Source organism: Diaphorina citri, unplaced genomic scaffold (assembly GCF_000475195.1).
Source record: "Diaphorina citri unplaced genomic scaffold, Diaci psyllid genome assembly version 1.1 scaffold182, whole genome shotgun sequence".
NCBI classification, from domain to species: Eukaryota; Metazoa; Arthropoda; class Insecta; order Hemiptera; family Psyllidae; genus Diaphorina; species Diaphorina citri.
Genome location: NW_007377619.1, coordinates 203,485 through 230,724, shown reverse-complemented (window position 1 = coordinate 230,724; position 27,240 = coordinate 203,485). Strand labels below are relative to the sequence as shown.

General features: G+C 37.0%; 3 protein-coding genes across 3 annotated transcripts in view; 2 read left to right on the top strand and 1 right to left on the bottom strand.

Annotated features, from left to right (window-relative positions):
* Positions 1-194: 194 nt before the first annotated feature.
* Positions 195-23,850, bottom strand: LOC103505567 (mediator of RNA polymerase II transcription subunit 7). Its single transcript, XM_008469907.3, has 4 exons — positions 23,757-23,850; positions 1,963-2,282; positions 1,072-1,362; positions 195-789 (listed from the first exon to the last, which is right to left on the bottom strand). The coding sequence occupies exons 2-4, from the start codon at positions 2,149-2,151 to the stop codon at positions 589-591; spliced, it is 681 nt and encodes a 226-aa protein (XP_008468129.1). The 5' UTR covers positions 2,152-2,282; positions 23,757-23,850; the 3' UTR covers positions 195-588.
* On the top strand, positions 6,031-9,985 carry LOC103505580 (apoptosis inhibitor 5-like). Its single transcript, XM_008469919.3, has 8 exons — positions 6,031-6,223; positions 7,031-7,192; positions 7,430-7,595; positions 7,794-7,954; positions 8,179-8,421; positions 8,906-9,064; positions 9,423-9,588; positions 9,936-9,985. The coding sequence occupies exons 1-8, from the start codon at positions 6,149-6,151 to the stop codon at positions 9,983-9,985; spliced, it is 1,182 nt and encodes a 393-aa protein (XP_008468141.1). The 5' UTR covers positions 6,031-6,148.
* The window catches only part of LOC103505579 (tyrosine-protein kinase Btk29A-like), an 18,447-nt gene continuing 12,332 nt past the window's right edge, over positions 21,126-27,240 (top strand). The window contains exons 1-2 of the mRNA XM_026820882.1: positions 21,126-21,210; positions 25,712-25,892. Coding sequence (XP_026676683.1) covers positions 25,728-25,892 — 165 coding nt within the window. The 5' untranslated portion in view covers positions 21,126-21,210; positions 25,712-25,727. The remainder of the gene's footprint in view (positions 21,211-25,711; positions 25,893-27,240) is intronic.

Sequence of the window (27,240 nt, the reverse complement as noted above, 5' to 3'; positions counted from 1 at the left end):
GTACCCTATTTTGTAAGTTGTAAAATAAAATTATTTTTCTTCATTACAGATTAACTTATTGGATTTTCATTTATGCATCCACCTATTTCTATTAGTTTTATAGGAGGAAAAAATGAAATAAACATCCACTACCTCCCTGACCTAATTATTGCCTCAGTGTTAAATAGGTATCCTGGATTAAGAAGGCAAAAAAATGGTTGCTGGTAAAAAGGAAAGGTCCAATGACATGGTTCCCAATCAAATTTTATTTTTAAAATTTTCATTATAAAATCATAGTTATGTACATATAAAACAGGGAAATATCTCATTTGGTGAAACCATAAGGCAATAATTATTTTAAAAAATCCCTAAAAATAGTGACTATTCTTGACTTCCAAACAGACCAAGAGCTTTGAATGGAAAAATTATGAAGACAACAATAATCCACACTTGATATGGAAATTGTGCTCTATAAAGAACCAGTAAGGTACCTAAGTTATTCTCAGCAGTTAGCCCACTCATTCAAGAGGTACCCTACTTTCCTGGCTGCTGGTCAAAAGGTCTGACAAAAACTCTGACCATATGGGTCTCATCAAATCTTTATCACAACTATTTAAAACCATCATTGGTCAAAGGCATGTTATCCACCAATTCACACATCAGTCTATCATAAGGATTAACACCATCAACACTGGCATCATCTTTCCTATTTGAATCATTGCTGTTGAAGTCATCTGTATTGATGAGAAGTTTAGAATCCAAGTCTGTATCAGGCAAATTTTCAATTGCTTGGTTTAAAATTTGATTCACCTGGAAAATAACAATTCAATCAGAAGAAAGAAGTGAATAATGGAAGTTTCAATTGCTTGGTTTAAAATTTGATTCACCTGGAAAATAACAATTCAATCAGAAGAAAGAAGTGAATAATGGAACTTACTGCATTGAAATAATATTGAAATAATAACAAATAAAGTAGGTCATAAATCTAAATGAAAAATAAAGTACCTAATAAAAATACAAAGCCCATCACATAGGGGGTGCTTCACAAAAACCATTGTTCCTAGGGTCAACTGAAAACAAGATTATTCTTACCCTATCCAAATGAACATGAAATCTTTGAGATGTTTCATTTCTTTGTCTACGTTGTAATTCCATCATAACTCTCAATGTTTCTCTTGCTTGATGGGGTCGGAATTCATTCAGCAAATGATGTATGTGAATAAATAGTAAGCTAATGTCTTCTACTTTCTCTGTGCGTCGAGGGGAGTCTGGACATTGTACAAGAAGGTCTATGAGATCAAGAAAGTTTACAAGGAGAGAGTGATTCAGCTTTCTCAATTCTCTTCTTCTGTCAAAATGTTGAGGATACAGTCTTTTGATTCCCTGAAAAATAAAAATGACGAGATTTTCAAAAATAAATTTACACATTACCATTGTTTTTAATTATGGAGTTTGTGGTGGAAGTGGAGAGAGTGATTCAGCTTTCTCAATTCTCTTCTTCTGTCAAAATGTTGAGGATACAGTCTTTTGATTCCCTGAAAAATAAAAATGACAAGATTTTCAAAAATAAATTTACACATTACCATTGTTTTTTAATTATGGAGTTTGTGGTGGAAGCAACATCAGCCAAAGTGAAAACAATATTAATTACACATTTTTTTACCAAGCTCCATAGCTTTTAAGCAACTTTCAGTACCATTTCTGAGGACATTGATAGAATAGAGCTATAGTAACTCCATTGTTTGGACCAAATTTATCAAGCATTGCCTACTCTTTTCTCACAACTATTCAGGACATAAATATTAATTACACATTTTTTTACCAAGCTCCATAGCTTTTAAGCAACTTTCAGTACCATTTCTGAGGACATTGATAGAATAGAGCTAAAGTAACTCCATTGTTTGGACCAAATTAATCAAGCATTGCCTACTCTTTTCTCGCAACTATTCAGGACATGAGACTTGGTTATCTGATTCAAATTACCTGACTTTCCAAAGGTCTAATGATTGTGTCGTCTGCATTGAACTGATTCCCAAACATAGAATAGGAGTCATGAATGGGAAGTGGTGGTTTTGGGGCTCGACCCCGTCGTATGAGTTCATCTGTGTAATTATTGATATATTGGACAGGAGGCAGAGGCAGAGAACTGACTTGCTCTTGAGGGGCAGACATTGCGGACACAGTTGTGCCCTCGGTGAAATAATGTACAGTGGTTTTGCTTGTGTGCTAATGATATAATTGATTAATGAAACGAGAACACCGAATAACTTCTCACTGACAAGGTGGTCCACAGGTTGACGAAACTAATAAAACAAGAATATGATATTAAATGGATTTATTAATTACTTGAAACCGACCAGGAGGACATCATCAATCAAAGAAGAAAAAATCGCACACATCTGGGTTTCACAAAATGGCTCTAAATGTCCAGAAGAGACTTGCTTTATTCACGAAATTTACCGTAGTGGATTGCCCTTTAGAAACTCCCTGAAGCTAGTAAACATTATCCAATGAAAGGTACCAGTCACCTCTGCATGTGATATTGCCAAAAAGAAGATCATATCACCTCACCTCGGCATCTGAAATATCTGTAACCACTTTACCTCTAGATGTCTTCAAGCAATAAGTTCGGGACTACCTTATCTCTTTATGTTATCAAAGAATGCAAATGATGAGCACACACTAGACCCCTTCATCTGTTCATGTTATCAATACTAGGAGACTGCTTCATTTTTAATGAAATCAAGTGAAAACCATCCGACCATTTTAGCTGAACATTTTATCAAGTAGAAAAGGGTCAAATTAATCAAATGGAAAGTACAATACAAGACCATTTCACCTACCAAGTGAAACCGTATGCAGTCCCAATATTAAAAAATATGGACTCCGTCCCACTATTCAAATGTGGGTAAAAGTCTTGAAGTGAAATACTAGTACCAAAGTACCCAAAAGAACTAGTACAGAATACTGAACACGTGTAGTTCGAGCAGTGAATGACGTGTTTCTGATCTTCAAACAAGGAGACAAGAAAGAGAGCCATCTCAGTACACCCAGGACACCACTGCAATAGTGATGGTAATGTCATTTACATAAATAATCTGACTGAACAATTTGTTCAAGAGCCATCTGTCTGATTAACACCGAGGGAAAAGGATTTCACACTTCCTTGGACTGTTTGTCTTCCATCAATATCTTTGGCAAGAATCAGTAACTTCCTCCATGGCGAGTGTGTTAAAAAGATCCATTTCACGTTGCTATGAAGTGGACGACAGAGAAAGTTGGTCTTTTTGCTGACAGCTCTCACAAACCCGTGCGATTCAAATGTCATGGAACTGAGACAACACGAGAAATTGCAGTGGTGATTTAGTGAATGTGGGCTCCCTGAAGATCACATAAAATATAGTAAAGGGGCCGCGTAGAAAAAGTTTAGGAACCGCTGATATAAATGGTTCATTATGCACACGCGAGCTTATGCACAGTAATTACATCGGCAACACTGTCTCTTACTGTTCACCCATTCCCCCCTCCCCTCTAAATATTTTGTTGCTGGAAGAAGTGGATGAACTTTAATAAATTTTTGGACATTTGCGAAAGTTCAAGTTATCCCGTGTTTCTCCAGAAAATCAAAATGGGAATTTGAAGTTCAATAACCGAAGTACATCCAGCTTTTAATGATCTATCGGTTAGCATTAGTATTTGTATGAATATTCTGTTTTCAAGGTACGTATTGAAAGAGAAAACAGCTTGTTTTGTTTCATCCAGATAGAAGATCTCTGATTAGAAAAGGTGTTTTCCGATTTGGAATGAGCCAAAAAGTGAGGTGTTTTCATTAACGACTATTATTTTCATTAATACTACCTAAAAGTTCTATTGAGACATCTACTTAGAGAAATTTGACTATGGTTCATAGATCAGAACCATAAAAGTTTGGTACCTATGGGTGCATATTTTGGATAGGTCAGTGCCCTCTTATTGTTCAATGGTAGGTGCCCATGACATGTTGGTATTGGGTGTTTGTCTTTAATCTAATAATTCTAATACTGCCCATTGATTTGATTTTAACTTGTTAGCAAGATTTTGGATACCTACGTGAGTACTTCTATTACTTATTAGGGTACCTATTGTTATACAGAATTTTAGGAAAGGTAGCAAGCAGGTAGGTAAGTTATTGAGATAGAAAAAGTTGTAACTTATGTAGGTAATTAGTTGATGTATTTATTCCTGAAAATTTTGATAGACAAGCATTTTCTATGGAAAAACTTGTGATGTGTGATAGATATCCTGTCAAATCACCTAGGTATTGCTAAAAAGAGGAAATCAATTTGTGTCTATTAGAAAATGACTGCTACGGTAGGTATAAACTTCTAATCTAATGACTTCATGAACTAAAGAAATCCATTTTTTTAAAAAAAAAGAACCCTATGGGCCCCTGAAGACCTGTTGAAGCCCAAATTCTAATGAGAGAATTCCTACAGGTGTTAAGTAAGTAAACTTGAAACAAATTTCTCAACTCAAAAGTTGAATTTTTAGAGATACAAGGTTTTTTCTTTCTAACACCTCACTAAGTAAATTATGTAATACATTTGGCAAAAAAAGTCTCTCTCTCTCTCTCTCTCTCTCTCTCTCTCTCTCTCTCTCTCTCTCTCTCTTCTTCTTCTTCTTCTTCTTCTTCTTTTGTCATTAAAGTTTCAGTTTCAACAGCTGAAAGTCACGTCTTTATAGAGGTTTCGACCTTGCCTGGCCTTGTCGTTTTAGTACCTTGGGTTTGAAATGCAAGAGCCAGAGCCTACATAAAGAACACCTGGGACTTGGGTGCAAGCGAGTCTCGGCAGCGGTTGTCAAACTACCTGTCCGTTTTTAGTTTCTATTTACTGAGCCTTGGGGTCGAATCAGACTTGGTTAATCAAATTATACATATCAAAATATGGCATGAAAAAGAGGAAGAAAAGACAAATTTTGTAGTTATAGGTATGCTAGACTTTTGGTTCTAAATAAAAAAAAAAAAATAATAATCATGCATAATGCATATGCAGATATGCACATTGACCTATATTATTAAATAACTGGATTGGACTCAATAAAAATATTCCTCAGTGCAGTGGGAAAGTTTGCACACAAATTTTGTCTTGTATTAATGTAGGTACTTACTTATCTACCTATGTATGCATTTAGATACCTAACTGCCTAAGGTACCTACCTCTATCATAGTAAGAGCAAGAAATAGAACGAAAATAAATCCTTAGCTCGTCTGCTCTACGCTCTACAAGTCTACAGAATGGAAGCTCCAGTAAGACCAGTAAGTTTGGAAACCACTGACACACCTCTCATTATTATCGTTATTTAAATGTTTCTGTAAAATGTCTAGATAGGTACACCTACCTACAACATAATAGCACAATACCTATAGCTGGCATAGAAATTACTTTAAAACTGGTCAAGGCAGTTTCAAGGTGACAAAATCAGTTGATGGGTTTCAAGGTACAGACTGCAGTCATGGGTCTGAAACTCTGAAATTAAAAGGTATTGTAATAATACAACTATTACTGCGGTCTGAAGTTCCTGCCGTTTATGGTTCCTGGTTCCTGTAATTTTCAAAATTCAAAAAGAGCAATCACTGCAGGCAGTCAGCAGTCACATTTTTTGGTTCGTGTCAGGAAATTTGATTTTGGCGGGAAATGAACTTTGATTTTGATACTTGTGCTGCGATCTCTGGACACAGCAATGAACTTTTGAGAATGCGCATAGAAACTACGGTAGCCAGGCGTCAGTGTTTTGAAGAAAAATAAAAAAAAACGTCTATGCAAAAAAATACCTGATTTTCAGTTTATTAATTGATTTGGTTATCTGATATTCTTGTACAGCTAAAATTAACGTTAAATTTCTTTTTCTTTTATTTTTGAGTAGGTACCACGCGACCGACCAACGCCACGCGTTCTTTTTTCTGCGATCATGTAAACGATGCTTAGAGCTACCGTAGTTTTCCGCGCATTCGCATTACGCGTTGCGCCTGCGCAGAAAATGTCACGGAACAACCAAAACAAACTTTTAGTTTTTGGTTTTTGGAGAAAAATTTGAAGCCGATCACCCAAAATTTGGAAAAGAAAAGTTGGAAATTTAATCATTTTTACTTTCCTCAAACTTTGCATTCACAACATTTCCCACTTTTAAAATGAGTTCCGATAAAATTGAAATATTGTACAGGAATTTCGGTATCCTCGCAGATGCAAAAGATAAAATTTCTGAGGTAAGCAAACAGATTTGTTCTCACACCATCTAGATAGGTGGGCATCATGGTGGGCATGATATATTCTTGGACATTCTGGGATTTATATGACTTGTGGGATCCACATCGGTTTAACTTATGTTCTGAACAATGTAGGTACCTACTACATATACATCACTTTTTAGTGAAGTAAGCACAAAGCTTTGTTACCTACCTGCTAATCTCAGGTAAAAGTGAGTAACAGTATGAATAGTATGATGCTCACTACAGAACTCAACTTTTGGGCTTGTTCCTAAAAGAACTTTGCCCTTACATTTCACATTTAATGAAGATATCAAAGTGCAACTGCAAATCCAACAGTCTCACCATCTAATCAAAACTAAGGTAATAGCTTAAAAGAAGCTTAATATATTTTGTTAAGAGTTCATATAATCTTGTAAGTTCTCAACAACATGGGCTTTCTTTAATAATGAATCAATATTTACAGCATGTTGCCGATTTCAAATCAGGAGAACAAAAGAAACACTACTTGAAACCAGACTACCTGGACAGAAAAATCAAGGTGCCTGTAGAGTTCATAAAAAAAGGGTTATTCGACCTATTTTAAACCTTTTCTTTGTGGTATTTTTATCTTAATTCATGGATCCATTAATTCCGAAAAATCCCGCAAATCCCGCAAATCCAGCAGCTAAAAACTGCGGGATTGCGGGATTGGAAAAAGGTGCGGGATCCCGCGGGATTGCGGGATTGCGGGATCCCGCATTGCAATCCCTACTTGTAAGTTCTCAACAACATGGGCCTTCTTTAATAATGAATCAATATTTACAGCATGTTGCCGAGTATGCAGACATTATTGGTGCAGTCAAAGGCTCTGTCAATGACAAGAAGCTTGCCTCTCAATTCATCACAAGGTTTTTCAAACACTTTCCTTCATTGATGGACCAAGCCATTGAGGCTCTGTTTGACTTGTGTGAGGATGAAGATGTGTCGGTAAGTTTCTCTTCCTTTTGTTTAAAAGCAAACACATGTGGTTTGGTATTGTAGGTGTTGAATTTCTATTCATTGTTGAAAGATCATTTTGCCCATCCCTTGCCATTTATCAGTCTTACTTTCTTCATAAAAAAATAATTACACATATCTAATTACCTACTTACTTTCTGTAGGTACCTATTATGATATGTACTGAAAAGTGACACAGTCTTTTAACATTCCATCTCTCTTTCCCAGGTGCGTAAACAAGCCATCAAAGATTTACCCAGTCTGTGCAAAGAAAACAACGAGTACACTCCCAAAGTAACAGACATTCTTGGACAACTTCTTCAGACAAATGACACCACTGAACTCAGTGTTGTACAATCATCCATCATGACTCTGTGTAAAAATGACATCAAAGGTAATTTACACTCAGTTTTCTTCTTTTATAATTTGTCAGTTATAGGTACTGTATTGTACCACATAGTTCATTTATTGCCTCATTTTTCTTAAATGCCCAGCAAGATTAGACAAAATCTAACTGAATTAATGCTTAAAATGTTCCTCTTGTACCAACCTTTTTTATCATATTAAATCAATTTTCCTCATTTTCCTACAGGTGCATTGAAGGGCATGTTCAATCTGATAGAAATCAGTAACGGCCCTGTGAGAGAAAAATGTCTGCGGTTTCTGGTGCCTAAAATCAAAATGCTTGGCCGTGACATCATGACTAAAGAAATAGAGGAGTATACCATTGACCAATGCAAGAAAATATTGAGGGTAAGATAAAACACCTACTTGAGCATCAACCATTGAGGAGTTAATTAGGTATCTACCATTCCCTAGGTACTTTTTACCATTTCTTTGTGCATTGGGAACTTGACCACAATAAATAATAACCTGGGGTAAAGACACTCTTTAGTCCTACTAAAGGAGTATATTCTTTTTATTATTGTTAGAAATAAATAAAACATATTGTTTAAGAATTATTTTTATTCCCCCAGAATGTAACTGGAGATGAGTTCATGCAGATAATGGACCTACTTGCCTGGTCTCGTCTCTCACAATCTTTGGCTGGTCAGAAAGAACTCATGGAAATCATCAAACACCATGCAGAGCTGAGCAAATCATTTGACCCCTCCAATCCAGAAGATGTGGATCGTAGCATTTACTGTTCGCTACATTGTGTTCCCTATCTGTGCTCTGCAATTCCCTCAACACCATTTGTCTCATACTTGTGTGAACAGGTGAGTTGGCATGCTTGCTTTTTTACTATAGGTACCTATCTAAAAAAGTGTCTTTTGACTTTGAAATTATGTATAGTGTGAAACTGTTACTCATTATTTTATTGGATTGGTCATTCAGATTAGCTTTGATGTGTTTCTCTTTAAAACCAAGATATACAGATAGAGGTGAGAGTAGAAATGAGAGTTTATGTTAGTTTTGACTTTGAAATTATGTATAGTGTGAAACTGTTACTCATTATTTTATTGGATTGGTCATTCAGATTAGCTTTGATGTGTTTCTCTTAAAACCAAGAAATACAGATAGAGGTGAGAGTAGAAATGAGAGTTTATGTTAGGGAGGAAGAAATAAAGAGACAGTTATGTGTGGTAAGAGTAAAGAAGCATGAAATTTTAAATTTCAAAAATGTACGTGCAACATTTTATTTTCCTTGAAAATAAACTCCAAGAAGAAATTAATAATGATTCCTCTCACATTTCCTTGAAGGTTTTGCCCAAATTGGATCAAATTCCCGAAACCAAGGACGAAGCAGGAGGCTTGGACAATCAATTGGAAGCACTCAAACTTCTGGCTGAACTGTCTCCATTCTATGTTGTTCATGAGGATACCCCTCAGCATATCACCAGCATTGTGGACTGCTTGTTTGTAAGTGACTTCAATAGAGTTTAATGAAGTGTTTTTGAGCATGTGTTCTGAAAATCTGAACCCATGGCTGTTTTTTCTTTGCATGACTCGGTCAGAAACAGTGGACTGAAAAGTGGAAAATAATAATAAAAAGACCTTTTGTTTAAAAGCAAACACATGTGGTTTGGTATTGTAGGTGTTGAATTTCTATTCATTGTTGAAAGATCATTTTGCCCATCCCTTGTCATTTATCAGTCTTAATTTCTTCACAATAAAATAATTACACATATCTAATTACTTACTTACTTTCTGTAGGTACCTATTATGATGAGTACTGGAAAGTGACACAGTCTTTTAACATTCCATCTCTCTTTCCCAGGTGCGTAAACAAGCCATCAAAGATTTACCCAGTCTGTGCAAAGAAAACAACGAGTACACTCCCAAAGTAACAGACATTCTTGGACAACTTCTTCAGACAAATGACACCACTGAACTCAGTGTTGTACAATCATCCATCATGACTCTGTGTAAAAATGACATCAAAGGTAATTTTACACTCGAGTTTTCTTTTTTTATAATTTGTCAGTTATAGGTACTGTATTGTACCACACAGTTCATTTACTGCCTCATTTTTCTTAAATGCCCAGCAAGATTAGACAAAATCTAACTGAATTAACATTTTACATCTTTCAATTTCAACATACTGTGAACAAAAGAGTGAGTTAGTACATATTTTTATTTATTTAAAGATAAAAATAGTAATTCTCAGATGAAATATTTAATGATTTAAGTAAAACTGAATACATAATCATACCTACTGAAAATCAACGTATATGGGTCTGTGAAGTCTCGGACTACTTCACTGTATTTATTCCCTAAGATATCCCACGAGGTTCAATGAACTATAAACCTCACTCAGACTTCTCTTTACGCAAAGTTTAATGAGAAAATTTCCTCTACCTATGTGTTGGGCGTTATTGTGAAGTTTCATTAAAATCGCATCAAATGTTCGAGAGTTATCGTGGATTAAACATACAGATTACAAACTCAATGCAAAACGAGTCGGAACTTAGACCTCACTTGGTTCGGTCAATTGGAGGAGATCTTTAAATCCAATTATAGGACGAACGCATGTCCTTTGTAATAACAAGACCTGGGTGAGAAAAAGTTTGGAATTTTAATTGTGTTAAGCATAAATGTTTGTCACAAATGTCGTGCCCCGCTGAATACACTATGCTAAATTTTATGGCTTGACTTGAACCACCAACCTCCAGATCCGAAGTCCACCGCGCTAACCACTACACCACTGAGGTTGGTTTGAGGTACACATTAGGGCTGCCTGGAAGAGACTGACAAGAAACGCCGACCCTATTCAAATAGGAAAAGGCTAGGAAAAAGAGAAGATCAATTGGCCTGGGAATCCGTAATTGGGTCTGTGAAGTCTCGGACTACTTCACTGTATTTATTCCCTAAGATATCCCACGAGGTTCAATGAACTATAAACCTCACTCAGACTCCTCTTTACGCAAAGTTTAATGAGAAAATTTCCTCTATGTGTTGGACGTTATTGTGAAGTTTCATTAAAATCGCATCAAATGTTCGTGGACATACAGATTACAGACAAACTCAATGCAAAACGAGTCGGAACTTAGACTTCACTTGGTTCGGTCAATTGGAGGAGATCTTTAAATCCAATTATAATTGAACAGACATCTGGATATTGGCTTTGCAGAGGAGCATATTGGGACTTTGAAATATTGGACCATTTCACTGTATTTGTCTCTCGGATATCCCATCATATGGGAGAAGCTCTAAATTCAAGTAAAGGACACGTTTTATCCTTTATCAGATTATTGGCTTTGGAGAGAAGCGTATTCATGTATTGGGACTTTTGAAGGCCTGAACCATTTGACTGAATTAATGGATACAGCCCGGGTGGCGCTTCGAACTTTTGACATTCGACCGCCTCCCGGCACGCTTGATGGCGATCCCCCATGATACCAGAAGAGTTTATTATGGGAAAATTACATATCCTTTGAAACATAGCCAGAAATCTACAAGCTATTGGCTAGAGAGAAAGACATGTGGGAACTTTGGAAGTCTTGGACCATTTTACCCGTATTTATTATCTAAGGTTGTCACTACTTACTACTGTATCGGACAAGATCTTTGAAACCCACGAACATGGATGGCCATCTGCTGATTAGCCTTGGAGAGTGGTGTATTAAAAATTGGAAGTCTTTTACCATTTCCTCGCTTCGCGAAAAATACAAATTGGAAGTGGAAAGTTCAATACAAAACGAAGGGCGCTGGTTCTTTTAGACTACCTACTACGAAAAGTGAGAATGAAAGTCTTACCATATCTTGAGGAACTTTCAGTGAAAATAACTACTTACGGCGCAGCAAAGGAAATGAGGTGCAAGAAAATATTGAGGGTAAGATAAAACACCTACTTGAGCATCAACCATTGAGGAGTTAATTAGGTATCTACCATTCCCTAGGTACATTTTACCATTTCTTTGTGCATTGGGAACTTGACCACAATAAAAAAATAATAACCTGGGGGTAAAGACACTCTTTAGTCCTACTAAAGGAGTATATTCTTTTTATTATTGTTAGAAATAAATAAAACATAAAACATATTGTTTAAGAATTATTTTTATTTTGGACTTAACCAGTGCTATCACTATCGCTTGGACTTAACCAGTGCTATCACTATCGCTTGGACTTAACCAGTGCTATCACTATCGCTTGGACTTAACCAGTGCTATCACTATCGCTTGGACTTAACCAGTGCTATCACTATCGCTTGGACTTAACCAGTGCTATCACTATCGCTTGGACTTAACCAGTGCTATCACTATCGCTTGGACTTAACCAGTGCTATCACTATCGCTTGGACTTAACCAGTGCTATCACTATCGCTTGGACTTAACCAGTGCTATCACTATCGCTTGGACTTAACCAGTGCTATCACTATCGCTTGGACTTAACCAGTGCTATCACTATCGCTTGGACTTAACCAGTGCTATCACTATCGCTTGGACTTAACCAGTGCTATCACTATCGCTTGGACTTAACCAGTGCTATCACTATCGCTTGGACTTAACCAGTGCTATCACTATCGCTTGGACTTAACCAGTGCTGTCGGGACCGCGGTCGAAACCGACCAGGAGGACATCATCAATCAAAGAAGAAAAAATCGCACACATCTGGGTTTCACAAAATGGCTCTAAATGTCCAGAAGAGACTTGCTTTATTCACGAAATTTACCGTAGTGGATTGCCCTTTAGAAACTCCCTGAAGCTAGTAAACATTATCCAATGAAAGGTACCAGTCACCTCTGCATGTGATATTGCCAAAAAGAAGATCATATCACCTCACCTCGGCATCTGAAATATCTGTAACCACTTTACCTCTAGATGTCTTCAAGCAATAAGTTCGAGAATACCTTATCTCTTTATGTTATCAAAGAATGCAAATGATGAGCACACACTAGACCTCTTCATCTGTTCATGTTATCAATACTAGGAGACTGCTTCATTTTTAATGAAATCAAGTGAAAACCATCCGGCCATTTTAGCTGAACATTTTATCAAGTAGAAAAGGGTCAAATTAATCAAATGGAAAGTGCAATAAAAGACCATCACCTACCAAGTGAAACAGTATGCAGTCCCAATATTAAAAAATATGGACTCCGTCCCACTATTCAAATGTGGGTGTGAAAGTCTTGAAGTGAAATACTAGTACCAAAGTACCCAAAAGAACTAGTACAGAATACTGAACACGTGTAGTTCGAGCAGTGAATGACCTGTACAGTAATTGGAAAAAATATTCTACCAGGTACATATTTCTGATATTCAAACAAGGAGACAAGAAAGAGAGCCCCTGTACACCCAGGACACCACTGCAATAGTGATGGTAATGTCATTTACATAAATAATCTGACTGAACAAATTGTTCAAGAGCCATCTGTCTGATTAACACCGAGGGAAAAGAATTTCACACTTCCTTGGACTATTTTTCTTCCATCAATATCTTTGGCAAGAATCATTAACTTCTTCAATGGCGAGTGTGTTAAAAAGATCCATTTTTTATACCTTGTCTGGTCTCAAGGAATATTGCAATTTAACCTATTTCCTTTAAAATTTGTGGGTGATTTGATACCACATGGAGAGAAAAACATTGTATTTTAGGGAGGGGAAAAAGAAGTTAGCTTTTATTAGGGTATTGTTATACAGAATTTTAGGAAAGGTAGCAAGCAGGTAGGTAAGTTATTGAGATAGAAAAAGTTGTAACTTATGTAGGTGATTAGTTGATGTATTAAATTTTGATAGACGAGCATTTTCTATGGAAAAACTTGTGATGTGTGATAGATATCCTGTCAAATCACCTAGGTATTGCTAGAAAGAGGAAATCAATTTGTGTCTATTAGAAAATGACTGCTATGGTAGGTATAAACTTCTAATCTAATGATTTCATGAACTAAAGAAATCCATTTAAAAAAAAAAGAACCCTATGGGCCCCTGAAGACCTGTTGAAGCCCAAATTCTAATGAGAAAATGTCCTACAGGTGTTAAGTAAACTTGAAACAAATTTCTCAACTCAAAAGTTGAATTTTTAGAGATACAAGGTTTTTTCTTTCTAAGACCTCACTAAGTAAATTATGTAATACATTTAGCAAAAAAAGTCTGATTTCTTTGAAGCCTTGTTTTTTCTTATCAAACAAACATCTTATCAGTATTGTTTACCTACTTGAAGTCTTGTTTATCAGATAAAAAAGGTCGTTTATTATTGCCTACCTAGTATTGCCATTTCACCATTTTTACATCTTTTTGAATTGCGGAAGAAACGAAAGGTATTTTTTGAAATTAAAATGAAGAATACAGAAGAAATTAAATGAGAAAAACCGCTACGTGCGAAACGGCGAAACAACAATGAAAACAGTTGGAGAAAAAAAGCACAACAATGAGAAAAAAAAATCCCGAGACAAAAGATAAGAGAATAAAGGACGCGAAAAAAAATAATAGAAAATGAAGAGGGAGGAGGAAAACGGAATTTGAAAAGGGGAAAAAGAAAAGATGAAGGAAAAGCAAAGATGCCGAGAGGGAAGTAAAGATATTTGAAAAGATAAAAAAACCAGCAAGAGAGATGTGCTGAGAGGAAAGTGTGGATCAATACAGCAAAAGAGAAATACAAAGGAAGAGTCCACGCGAGAAAAGAGGGAAATAAAATGTGGTAGAGAGCGTTAAGGCTGCACTTCAATTGGATGCAAAAGTTTAGTCTTGCGACGCGATATCACGGATAAGGCTATGATTCCAATGAATCAGACCAGCTTTTGCACTTGATCTAATTAAAAAAAAGACGCTCTATGAAGAAACTAGAACAGCCCAATCGTATTTGACTCCATCGCTCGACGTCACGTCATAGGACATCGTTACTACGTCACTAGAAGTGTATCTAATAGAACTTCAGCCTGAGAAAGGTCAAGAAGGACTAGGGAGGAAGATTTTAGCTTAACTCCTACACGAAAAACCCATTCCGAGGCTTAGATGTAGGGCAAATAGCCCTAAAGGATGGGTTAAGCTTCTACGGATCAACGAAGGGGGCTCCCTCCGTACACAAAAAGCCCACTCCGAGGCTTAGGTGTAGGGCAAATAGCCCTAAAGGATGGGTTAAGCTTCTAGGGATCAACGAAGGGGGGGCTCCGTACACAAAAAGCCCACTCAGAGGCTTAGGTGTAGGGGCAAACAGCCCTAAAGGATTAAGCTTCTACGAATCTATGAGGGCGGAAGATAGAGGTAATAAAACAAGCGATAGTGAAGTAGAGAGCGAGATAAACACGAAATTAGGGTAAGAGGGCTCGAAGAAACGTGAAGAAAGGGAGGAAACCAAAAGAACGTAGGGTGAATAAGACGGAAGAGGGAGAAGCTGAGAGGCATAAAAGTAGGGGAAGGGAAAATTGGGACTATTAGAGGCAGGTTGAAGGGTGTAAAATCTGGGTCAAAAAATTGCTAGGCAGAACATGAGTGTATGAGGGGTGGGAATGTATATGAGGTACAGGGAGGGTACATTGCCGTACTACACATTGCTTTGCCTTTTTATTTAAGAGCTCTCAATTTTCACTATTATTATTATTGCATTTTTTTATATATATTTTTATTAATGAATATTAATTCTGTGTTTTTTGTTACTCTTTAACTCCCAAAAGATTCGTCCGATTTTTGTGAAATTTGGCAAACCTCTTCGTCACAATCAAAATTTATTCAATAAATTTTCGTCCGAATGCAATATGAGAGATAAGACATACACAATTTTCACGCTGTCAGTATTGTTGTGAAACTTTGGTCACGTGATCGTGAGGAGTACTCATTGTTCGACCAGGGACTCGATTCAGGGATTAATGCCTGAGGCATTTTCTTCCATCCAACCTCTGGAATTGAGCTCAAACCAATGAGAACTAAGTATTTGTTAGAAATAGGACAATAATTGAAGAGCTAGTTGAAATCACAACAAAACAGGAAAGCCAGGATCAAGCATTAAGTTTTAATGGAACCAAAGTAAACCAAAGCTTGTTGTGACCCAGTTAAAAGAGTTTGTTTTGAATATTTCGATCCAAACCCAACCAATAATTCCAGCTGTGTAATTTCTTTTTGTTTTCCTATCTCTTCCCTGTGTACAATATGGTCATTTGTGTATTTTCTTCCATCCAACCTCTGGAATTGAGCTCAAACCAATGAGAACTAAGTATTTGTTAGAAATAACACCAGTAACTTATTTGTTGTTGAAAAATTAATAATGAAAAAAAAAAACAGACTGCACTCGTATGTCATCAGCAGTTGGGTCCTAAGGGGGATTTCCGTGGTAATTGTAGGATTTATTGTTCACAAAAAGTTTTCCTATTATCAGAGCCCGGTAATTGGTTAATTACCTACATGGTAGTGTGTGAATGTGGCCTGGTCAGGCTCTTATTCCATTGCAAGTAGAGGTGAAAGTCAGGCTAGATGTCGTACCCAAAAGCACACTCTGAGGCTTACATAAGTGTAGGGCCACTGTAGGGGCAAACAGCCCTAAAAGTTGGGTTAAGCTTATACAAGCTAGATTACATTATACCTATGAAGGAAACATCTCACTCAATAGGATATGGAAGGGGCCCAGATATTATTTCTGGGCGTCCAAAGGGTTTTAAGCCCCAATACTTTCATAACTGTGAGACAGGTATCATCAAGTATCATGTCGTGACCATTATGCCAGCCACGCAGGCTTGATTTGAAAGACCCATGTAGGTCTCATACCGTCTTAGGGACCTCGGTCGGAAGCTTTTCCGCCGCACGTTTCGACTGTCTGACAGACCCGGACCTAGGTCTGTCAGACATTATCTGTATGTATCTTTTACTGAGAAGTTAATTTTAACTGGTAAATAGGTCCCTATACATATTTCCTATTTAAAGCAACTGAAGATCGTTTTCACCATCAAAAAAAAAAAAAAATGTTTATGACCGAGGAGAAATGTATAAATTTGAACAAACTTCAGGTTTTGGCAAAGGAGCATGTTGTTAATAAAGCACAAGACCCCACCCTCACACATAATGTGGTATTTGTAAATATTTGTACCTACTACCAGTTCACTGTTCACAATTTGAATGTTCACTACTTAATTTTAATTTGTTTAAGTATTTATATTACAAATGTTGGTAAAACAAAGACAAGAGGTCTGAAATTCTGAATAACATTTCAAACTGATGAGCCTCAAACTCTTTGTTTTTCCATCAATTTGATGTCTAGTGGTTTGTATTATTGTCTCTCACCATACAGGCTTCACGGTCATGGGCTCAAACCCCATCTGATGCTAACAATGTCCTACAAATTGCTTTGTTTCAGGATATAACATTGTCATTGTCCTCTATTTTATTGTACTTTTCTTTTAGATTGAGTTGGGTTTGATCAAAATATTTCGGCATAGAATGTTGTTCAGTATTTGTGAGTAGTGTAAAGCTTTGTGAGGACAATAATTGAAGAGCTAGTTGAAATCACAACAAAACAGGAAAGCCAGGATCAAGCATTAAGTTTTAATGGAACCAAAGTAAACCCAAGCTTGTTGTGACCCAGATAAAAGAGTTTGTTTTGAATATTTCGATCCAAACCCAACCAATAATTCCAGCTGTGTAATTTCCATTTGTTTTCCCATCTCTTCCCTGTGTACAATATGGTCATTTGTGAAAATATACAACTCTAATACCAAGTGTAGAACGAACTCTAATACCAAGTGGCCCTCGTTTTGCACTCTAATACCACGTGACTTCTAAACTTGAGTGCAGAAAATTCGGGAACTTTAGAACTTTTTCAATATGAAAAATATTTCCAATATAAACCCAAAGGCCAACTAGAAAACCAAAGGCAGTATCTTGTAGACAACCAGCTTTAAGGGCCGGGTTCACAAAGTGACTTTAAACGCCGTTTAAGTTTTAATCTCAGTTTAAGCAATCTGATTGGCTAAAAAATTTGTTTTGTTTTGTTTTTTTTTCTTGTAAACAGTCAGAAAAGGCTGTTAAGGAACGGAAATGCAATCTGCTCCGAATTTTTTGCACTCAAGTGTATTTGTTCAAGTGACCCCTCGTCTTGTCTCCCTCGTTATCACCACTGTTTCTATTCCCACAGGATGTGTTGGGGGGCACTAACGGGACCGGCATGACTAACCTCCACTGCCTTCTCGGCATTCATCTTCTTATCAATAGGGTAAACCACATTCTCTACGCCACTGGGGGGGTTTCCGATGCTTGCGTGCTTTGTATTCCATCTTATTGGGGATAATACTCTCTTTTTTTTAAATGACCCTGTTAGATCTTCCTATCAGGGATCCGCCTGTCAGATCTACCTGATCAGATCTTCCGCGATATCCTGGTCCCGGCCTAAGGCCAGCCACTCAGTAACAGGTAGACCTGACAGGTACGTTTGATCATAATCAGGTCTACCTGATAGTGTGTGTATGTGTGCTGAGTGTGCTCATCAGGTATCAGGTAGACCTGCTAGACAGACCTATTCAGCCGTACCTGTCAGGTCTACCGGATAGTATGTGTCCTAATCAGGTAGACCTGCCAGGCGGATCTGATCAGGCGTACCTGTCTACCTGACAGTGAGTGGCTGGCCGAAGAGCAGCATGTCTTGTACTGAACTGAAATCACGCGACCAGATGAAGTTCTGGCTCTGGCCTTTGTCTGACAGGGTTTTTAGGGGAAATATATTTTTGGTGCCCTTCTACCTATGTATGTAAAGGTTTTTTTTTTCTGTGGGGTGGTTTTTGGTGCTCTTCTCTTCTCGTGCAGAATTTTGTTGGTGAAGTCTGTCTAACATTGCCTGCTACTAATACTATATCCTACTAACCTTATCTTTTATCTTGGCAAATAATTTTCTTTTAATGAGGCAAAGAATTTAGTGAGAAAATTAGACCAAGAGAGAAAGAGAGGAAATCGAGGAGAAAAAGGAAGAAGGTTAGGAAGAAGTAGAAAGATTGCCAAGATAAGGGAGTTCACCACAAGGTGTCGGGTTTTCTTCTTTCAACTTTGCTGTCTCACAAATATAGCTTCCTGGGGACATGGCTCAAAATACCTACCGCATGTATCACTGTACACATCCTGACTTAGAAAGATTGCCAAGATAAGGGAGTTCACCACAAGGTGTCGGGTTTTCTTCTTTCAACTTTGCTGTCTCACAAATATAGCTTCCTGGGAACATGGCTCAAAATACCTACTGCATGTATCACTGTACACATCCTAACTAATGTATTTTCTTTTGGGAAACAGACGATGTCCCCTTTTCTGAAGCTGATTTCCCCTCTCTGGGGGAGGCAGCACCAATAAAAAAAACGAAATCCGTCATCTTGAAGAGGGAAAATCGTTTCCGAAAGGAAAATACACCTTAACTGAAATGTTTGTTTCTCTAACCCAGCTGTTTTTGTGTCTTTTGTGTTCCTTTCATGTCTAGCATTAAGACGATCGCTACAAACTAACTGCCAAGTGCATGCTAGCCCCCAGAAAACTGACGAGAATCAGACCTTTGTGATTCTGTCTGGCAGCTTTTGTGCCTCATTACCTAGGTAGGTATATGTTGGGCTTTTCATAACACCACCTTTTGTACAGACTGATGTAGATGTGTAGTGCTTTATTTATAGTCCAGTGCTTCTCAATGTTGTTGCCACCGGAGTACACTTTTCAAAACTTCATAACACCACCTTTTGTACAGACTGATGTAGATGTGTAGTGCTTTATTTATAGTCCAGTGCTTCTCAATGTTGTTGCCACCGGAGCACACTTTTCAATACTTCTGTCTTTCCGTGGCACACAGTTTGAGAAGCACTGATTTAGACTGTTGAAGTAGGACAATAAGTCCCTTTATCTCAACAGTGTTGCACCTTTTAATTAGATGTAGGCTGTAGTACATAGTACGTTTTTTTTTTTTCAAATCATAATATTTATTTTGTAATATAGAAGTAGAAATAATACTTACTTAGTGTGTTTTGCCACTAGGTTTCACCAAATTTGTCGCATACACAAACGGGTTAAGGTAATCAATCCTCTCTGACGTCATAGAGTTTAAGAAAGCCATTATTTCTTTTCATTGACGTACGTGCTTTTCACCCAAAATCAGAAAGAGAGAGAGTGAGAGATCAAGAAAGAAGAGAGAGAGAGAGAGAGACGAATAGTGATAAATAATTTTTTGCCACATACCTATGTACCTACTTTTATGAGACAGTGTCAAAATGAGGTGAATAGTCAAGAGTCAATTACTTAGGTGCAGCCATTATTTCTTTTCATTGACGTACGTGCTTTTCACCCAAAATCAGAAAGAGAGAGAGTGAGAGATCAAGAAAGAAGAGAGAGAGACGAATAGTGATAAATAATTTTTTGCCACATACCTATGTACCTACCTACTTTTATGAGACAGTGTCAAAATGAGGTGAATAGTCAAAAGTCAATTACTTAGGTGCTGCTTCTTCCCTCTCTCCTTCCTTCCCTCCCTCCCTTTCTCTTTTTTCCCCTCCGTGTACCTCTCTCTATGTCCCTCCTTCCCATTCCCATTGACTTAATTGATTACCTTCATGTCTCTGAGTTCTTTGACCTATTTTCCCCTTATCATAATATGACAACATGCACATAATATTTCTACTTTCCGACAGGTCTTAAAATTTCTCTGTTTTCCTTGTACAAATTTCTCTTCATCTCTTTTCTCTCTGCTTTTTGTTCATACCTATACGAACGCCAATTAAGAATATTAGAAAAAGTAGCAACGAACAGACAAGACCAGAGGGAATTGAGTACAGTGTACCTCTCTCTATGTCCCTCCTTCCCATTCCCATTGACTTAATTGATTACCTTCATGTCTCTGAGTTCTTTGACCTATTTTCCCCATATCATAATATATATGACAACATGCACATGATATTTCTACTTTCTGACAGGTCTTAAAATTTCTCTGTTTTCCTTCTACAAATTTCTCTTCATCTCTTTTCTCTCTGCTTTTTGTTCATACCCATACGAACGCCAATTAAGAATATCAGAAAAAGTAGCAACGAACAGACAAGACCAGAGGGAATTGAGTACTTTTACATCTTTCAATTTCAACATACTGTGAACAAAAGAGTGAGTTAGTACATATTTTTATTTATTTAAAGATAAAAATAGTAATTCTTTGATGAAATATTTAATGATTTAAGTAAAACTGAACACATAATCATACCTACTGAAAATCAACCTATCTTTTGAATTGCGGAAGAAACGAAAGGTATTTTTTGAAATTAAAATGAAGAATACAGAAGAAATTAAATGAGAAAAACCGCTACGTGCGGAACGGCGAAACAACAATGAAAACAGTTGGAGAAAAAAAGCACAACAATGAGGAAAAAAAATCCCGAGACAAAAGATAAGAGAATAAAGGACGCGAAAAAAAAATAATAGAAAATGAAGAGAGAGGAGGAAAACGGAATTGAAAAACTATGATGTACTCTGTTCAAAACAAAGATGAATCATACTGTCGGACTTCATGTGCCCAATGCACTCATGGAAAACAGTCAAAACCCAAGCTATGATGTACTCTGTTCAAAACAAAGATGAATCATACTGTCGGACTTCATGTGCCCAATGCACTCATGGAAAACAGTCAAAACCCAAAAGGTAAAGTCAGCAGGAGTCTGTTTCAAATGTGTCTGTTCTATTAATTACTGTATAAATAATGGAAATATTTACCTGTTTCAAATGTAGTCAGGTAGGTGAATTATTTTGTGTGAAACCTAACCCTACCTACCTTCCCTTCACAATGTATATTTCTAGGTCAAATGTAGACTTTGATGAATGTTTATAAATAGATACTCAGTAAGACACCCCACCCAATTAAACCCCACATCATTATGGACCAACCCCGTGGCAGCAGTTACTTCACGGATATGTAGAATGAATTTTCCTTCAAACCTTGAAAATTTTTACCATGTAGGTACAGAGGAAATTCTAGGGAACAGCGGATTTTAAAAATAAATAAATTTGCTTTGTAAAAATAGTGTTTTAGATCAGTATTATTGTAACAGGTAGATATTTTTACGTACACTACCCCATGTGTAGACTTGTAGCATTTATTTAAAAAAATGTGAAGGCATTTTCCGGTGGAAGAAAGATAGATTAGGTATTAAAGTTCATGAGGGTATTGAGGGTGCAAATAAGTTGGGCAACTATCAAATCAATTTCATTCAATGTGACCTGAGTAACATCTGAGGACAACAAGGAAGAATGCAGACCAAGCAAGACTGGGCAGCTTTCATGGACCTGTGATGGCATGGTGAACCAACCACAAGGTATAGCAGACAAGTTGGTGTTGAAATAGCACTACCTCTATTGTGTATTCTCGTAGGGACTTGGCCTTAGAAGATCTTTAGCATCAAACTTGATAGATAATAGGCAGTTTGCCGAATATTAATTCTGTGTTTTTTGTTACTCTTTAACTCTCAAAAGATTCGTCCGATTTTTGTGAAATTTGGCAAACCTCTTCGTCACAATCAAAATTTATTCAATAAATTTTCGTCCGAATGTAATATGAGTTATATGAGAGATAAGACATACACAATTTTTACGCTGTCAGTATTATTATTATGAAACTTTGGTCACGTGATCGTGAGGAGTACTCATTGTTCGACCAGGGACTCGCTTCAGGGATTAATGCCTGAGGCATTTTCTTCCATCCAACCTCTGGAATTGAGCTCAAACCAATGAGAACTAAGTATTTGTTAGAAAGAACACCAGTAACTTATTTGTTGTCAAAAAATAAATAATGGAGAAAAATACACTGCACTCGTATGTCATCAGCAGTTGGGTCCTAGGGGGATTTCCGTGGTAATTGTAGGATTTATTGTTCACAAAAAGTTTTCCTACAATTATTTTTATTTAGAGCCAGTCCTATAATCAGAGCCCGGTAATTGGTTAATTACATGGTAGTGTGTGAATGTGGCCTGGTCAGGCTCTTATTCCATTCCAAATAGAGGTGAAAGTCAGGCTAGATTTCGTACCCAAAAAGCACACTCTGAGGCTTACATAAGTGTAAGGCCACTGTAGAGGCAAACAGCCCTAAAAGTTGGGTTAAGCTTATACAAGCTAGATTAGGTACATTATACCTATGAAGGAAACATCTCACTCAATAGGATATGGAAGGGGCCCAGATATTATTTCTGGGCGTCCAAAGGGTTTTAAGCCCCAATACTTTCATAACTGTGAGACAGGTCTCATCAAGTATCATGTCGTGACCATTATGCCAGCCACTCAGGCTTGATCTGAAAGACCCATGTAGGTCTCATACCGTCTTAGGGACCTCGGTCGGAAGCTTTTCCGCCACACGTTTCGACTGTCAGTCAGACGGTCTGAGCGGGCCGGTTTCAGCGCTGGATATGTTGTACCTACTTGATTTCTATACCCCAGAGGATACTGTGGTCCGCGGGCCACAATTTTAACATGCCTGCTCTAAGGTATCTAATTTATGAATTTATAGCTCTTATAGAATAGGTACTAGGTATAATTGTCGTGATAATAGAGCTCTGAGCACGCAGAATATTTATCATTGGAGAGAAGTAGTGGTCAGTGGTCAGTTCCCAGGTAATAACTTAATATTGAACTTCGATATTTGCCAAGGGTCCGTCTCATGTGTTAGCCTTGTCTTTGGTCCAGCCAGCATTGTAAGTACTGATATATGGTTGTAGCCTTATCACAACATGCCTTACATGTCACTAAGTGCCTTTGGCGTTATTGCACAGTGCAGACTTTTGTACGTAAGACAGGCTATTTACATTAGTATAGCCTTTGAAAAGGGTGGGGTAGATGTCTAGCTGATGAAACCCCAGCTCAACCTTGCATTTGTCAAACTTAAACCTTAAAATACCTACAGCCTACAGTTGAGGATCTCTACTGTTTTACATGGTGACCCTACATTACCCCACATTTTTTTATTTATTTTTTTATTTATTTTTTTATATATAAATCAGAAATCAGGATCAATTTTTTGGAGAAATCTGGAAAGTTGGAAAATATTTTTACAAGTGTTCCCACTTTCAAGGTAAAGTAAAATTGACAGCGTTTTAGTATGCTCTGTTAGACTTGATCCACCTTGGTTTAAATAAATTTCCGGTTGTGTCTTCAAGAGCTCAGTATACCTAAGTAGTGCTTTATTTAGTCTGTGAACTTACCCCATACACAAAAAGTCCACTCTGAGGCTTAGGTGTAGAGGCAACAGCCCCAAAAGATGGGTTAGTCTGTGAGCTTAGAAAAAGTTGTCTCATTATGGTATCTGTCATTTAAAAAAATGCCCGAGCTTAGTGAGTTAAATATAGAAACAAAGTATTCTACCTATTATAAAAATATTACTGATTTACACTACTTCAGTATAAATAGATAATAATGCAAACATGGATATTATGTAATAATGCACTTTTCTAATGACAGTATAATCTGTACCGTGTTCACAATAAAAAATTATCTTCAAGCGTGTATCTTGTATCATTTGTAACAGCGTTGTCCAAATCATTCTAAGACCATGACCCAGTGTCCAAATCTGAGATCGTCCATCTAAAAGTTGGTTGGGTGGAAGTACCCACTGCGTGAGAACCCTGCCATTGAGCCTTGAAAAAAGTTGAACTGGGCAATCATTTCTCGGTCTTTTAACAAAGTCTAAATGGTTGGTATTCTTTATACTCGCAACTTTTGCAGATATTCTCATTTCTCAAATTTGTTAAAATGTTCCCTCAATTTTCATGGTCTCCTTCTTCAAACACATTTTGAAAACTACCGTGTTCGGATCTTTGTTTTCTGAGCATCTCAGGAAGAAAAAAACATACATAATATCAATCTCATGGCTAAAAATAGCCCGACCACGTCACGGGTTAGGTTTAATAATCGGTTATAGACCGGGGTTATTTGCTATTATTAGAGGATGGTTATTGATTACTCATAATCGACATGTGGCTGTGGCTTCGTTGTGGAGAGAATCAGGTCCGGTGCTAAGGCCAGCCTTGTTTGATTTTTCTGGGAGAAACACATTACAAGTCCCCCATATACATACTAGCACGGTGATGATTTGGTGAAAAAAAGCGATCTGTTTTTGATTCCCCCTATTGAGTAAAATAATTGTTTAATTTCTTGCCAAACCATCTCTCCTACAGGGGCTTTTTAGACTCCTCCTTTTGGTACAAATGCTGTATTCTCTCCTCAGTCCATTCTATTGTTAGGATTGTTTAGTATGTTCGTTCAAAAGCAAATAGTCTTGTCGAAGTACAAAGCTAGGAGTTGGGATTATGCTCGGTGTCCTCGGTGACAGTATCTTTTGTGACCTCTTGGTACCTGGGTAATGTTGTTTCAATCACGGTCAACACTTGAGTTCTCTTAGATACCTAGGACTTTGAAGACCAATATACGAGTAGTGTAGTCTGAGATCTGGAAGCTCTTCAAATTTTATTAGAATTTTCTAGATTAAAATGTTATAGCTTTTATCATAATACCAAAGCAAATAGTCTTGTCGAAGTACAAAGCTAGGAGTTAGAATTATGCTCGGTGTCCTCGGTGACAGTATCTTTTGTGACCTCTTGGTGCCTGGGTAATGTTGTTTGTGGGATTATGCTCGGTGTCCTCGGTGACAGTATCTTTTGTGACCTCTTGGTACCTGGGTAATGTTGTTTCAATCACGGTCAACACTTGAGTTCTCTTAGATACCTAGGACTTTGAAGACCAATATACGAGTAGTGTAGTCTGAGATCTGGAAGCTCTTCAAATTTTATTAGAATTTTCTAGATTAAAATGTTATAGCTTTTATTATAATAATGGAAGTTGCCTCAAGTTCTAGGTGGAATGGAAAGTTCTTTTCTTGGCATCCTTCTGCGTCAGGTAGGTGAATTATTTTGTGTGAAACCTAACCCTACCTACCTTCCCTTCACAATGTATATTTCTAGGTCAAATGTAGACTTTGAAGAATGTTTATAAATAGATACTCAGTAAGACACCCCACCCAATTAGACCCCACATCATTATGGACCAACCCCGTGGCAGCAGCCACCTTTCTGGACCTGGAAGATGAGTGACCAAACATTGTCAATGACATGACATGACATTAACAACAACAACAACAAATGGATTTTATTTTCCTTTTCAGATCAGGGAAGTGTGGTATGGCTAATAAAGATGATCTCATTAGTGATGATATCCTAAGGCAAGGCTTTCTCATCAAGCGATCTCAGAACAAGAAGCGATTCTCCACATCAAACAACAACTACAAGCAGCGCTGGTTTGTGCTGACCACCAAACATCTCATCTATTACGATACTGATAGTGAGGTAAGCTAAGTGCATACATTTGCCACACACTGTGATTTTTCTCCCACATTTTAATTAGAGTTGAAGGTTGCTGATTCAAACCCCACTGCAAATTTTCTGAGTTTGATTTTCTGTTTGGAAAAAAATAGGAAAAACAAACCCTGAAAGAATAATGTACCTAGCTATTGTGTAGGTAATATGTTTATCTGTATGTATCTTTTACTGAGAAGTTAATTTTAACTGGTAAATAGGTCCCTATACATATTTCCTATTTAAAGCAACTGAAGATCATTTTCACAATCAGAAAAAATGTTTATGACCGAGGAGAAATGTATAAATTTGAACAAACTTCAGGTTTTGGCGAAGGAGCATGTTGTTAATAAAGCACAAGACCCCACCCTCACACATAATGTGGAATTTGTAAATATTTGTACCTACTACCAGTTCACTGTTCACAATTTGAATGTTCACTACTTAATTTTAATTTGTTTATTTATATTACAAGTGTTGGTAAAAAAAATCTGTTTGGAAAAAAATAGGAAAAACAAACCCTGAAAGAATAATGTACCTAGCTATTGTGTAGGTAATATGTTTATCTGTATGTATCTTTTACTGAGAAGTTAATTTTAACTGGTAAATAGGTCCCTATACATATTTCCTATTTAAAGCAACTGAAGATCGTTTTCACCATCAAAAAAAAAAAAAAATGTTTATGACCGAGGAGAAATGTATAAATTTGAACAAACTTCAGGTTTTGGCAAAGGAGCATGTTGTTAATAAAGCACAAGACCCCACCCTCACACATAATGTGGTATTTGTAAATATTTGTACCTACTACCAGTTCACTGTTCACAATTTGAATGTTCACTACTTAATTTTAATTTGTTTAAGTATTTATATTACAAATGTTGGTAAAACAAAGACAAGAGGTCTGAAATTCTGAATAACATTTCAAACTGATGAGCCTCAAACTCTTTGTTTTTCCATCAATTTGATGTCTAGTGGTTTGTATTATTGTCTCTCACCATACAGGCTTCACGGTCATGGGCTCAAACCCCATCTGATGCTAACAATGTCCTACAAATTGCTTTGTTTCAGGATATAACATTGTCATTGTCCTCTATTTTATTGTACTTTTCTTTTAGATTGAGTTGGGTTTGATCAAAATATTTCGGCATAGAATGTTGTTCAGTATTTGTGAGTAGTGTAAAGCTTTGTGAGGACAATAATTGAAGAGCTAGTTGAAATCACAACAAAACAGGAAAGCCAGGATCAAGCATTAAGTTTTAATGGAACCAAAGTAAACCCAAGCTTGTTGTGACCCAGATAAAAGAGTTTGTTTTGAATATTTCGATCCAAACCCAACCAA

Excerpts from the sequence above, each read along its gene's own strand:
- LOC103505567 (XM_008469907.3), bottom strand. The coding sequence starts at position 2,151 with ATGTCTGCCCCTCAAGAGCAAGTCAGTTCTCTGCCTCTGCCTCCTGTC. Across the intron at positions 1,363-1,962 it reads TTAGACCTTTGGAAAGTCAG|GGAATCAAAAGACTGTATCC; the intron begins GTAATTTGAATC and ends TTTATTTTTCAG. Across the intron at positions 790-1,071 it reads TTCATGTTCATTTGGATAGG|GTGAATCAAATTTTAAACCA; the intron begins GTAAGAATAATC and ends GTTATTTTCCAG.
- LOC103505580 (XM_008469919.3), top strand. The coding sequence starts at position 6,149 with ATGAGTTCCGATAAAATTGAAATATTGTACAGGAATTTCGGTATCCTC. Across the intron at positions 7,596-7,793 it reads GTGTAAAAATGACATCAAAG|GTGCATTGAAGGGCATGTTC; the intron begins GTAATTTACACT and ends ATTTTCCTACAG. Across the intron at positions 8,422-8,905 it reads TCTCATACTTGTGTGAACAG|GTTTTGCCCAAATTGGATCA; the intron begins GTGAGTTGGCAT and ends ATTTCCTTGAAG.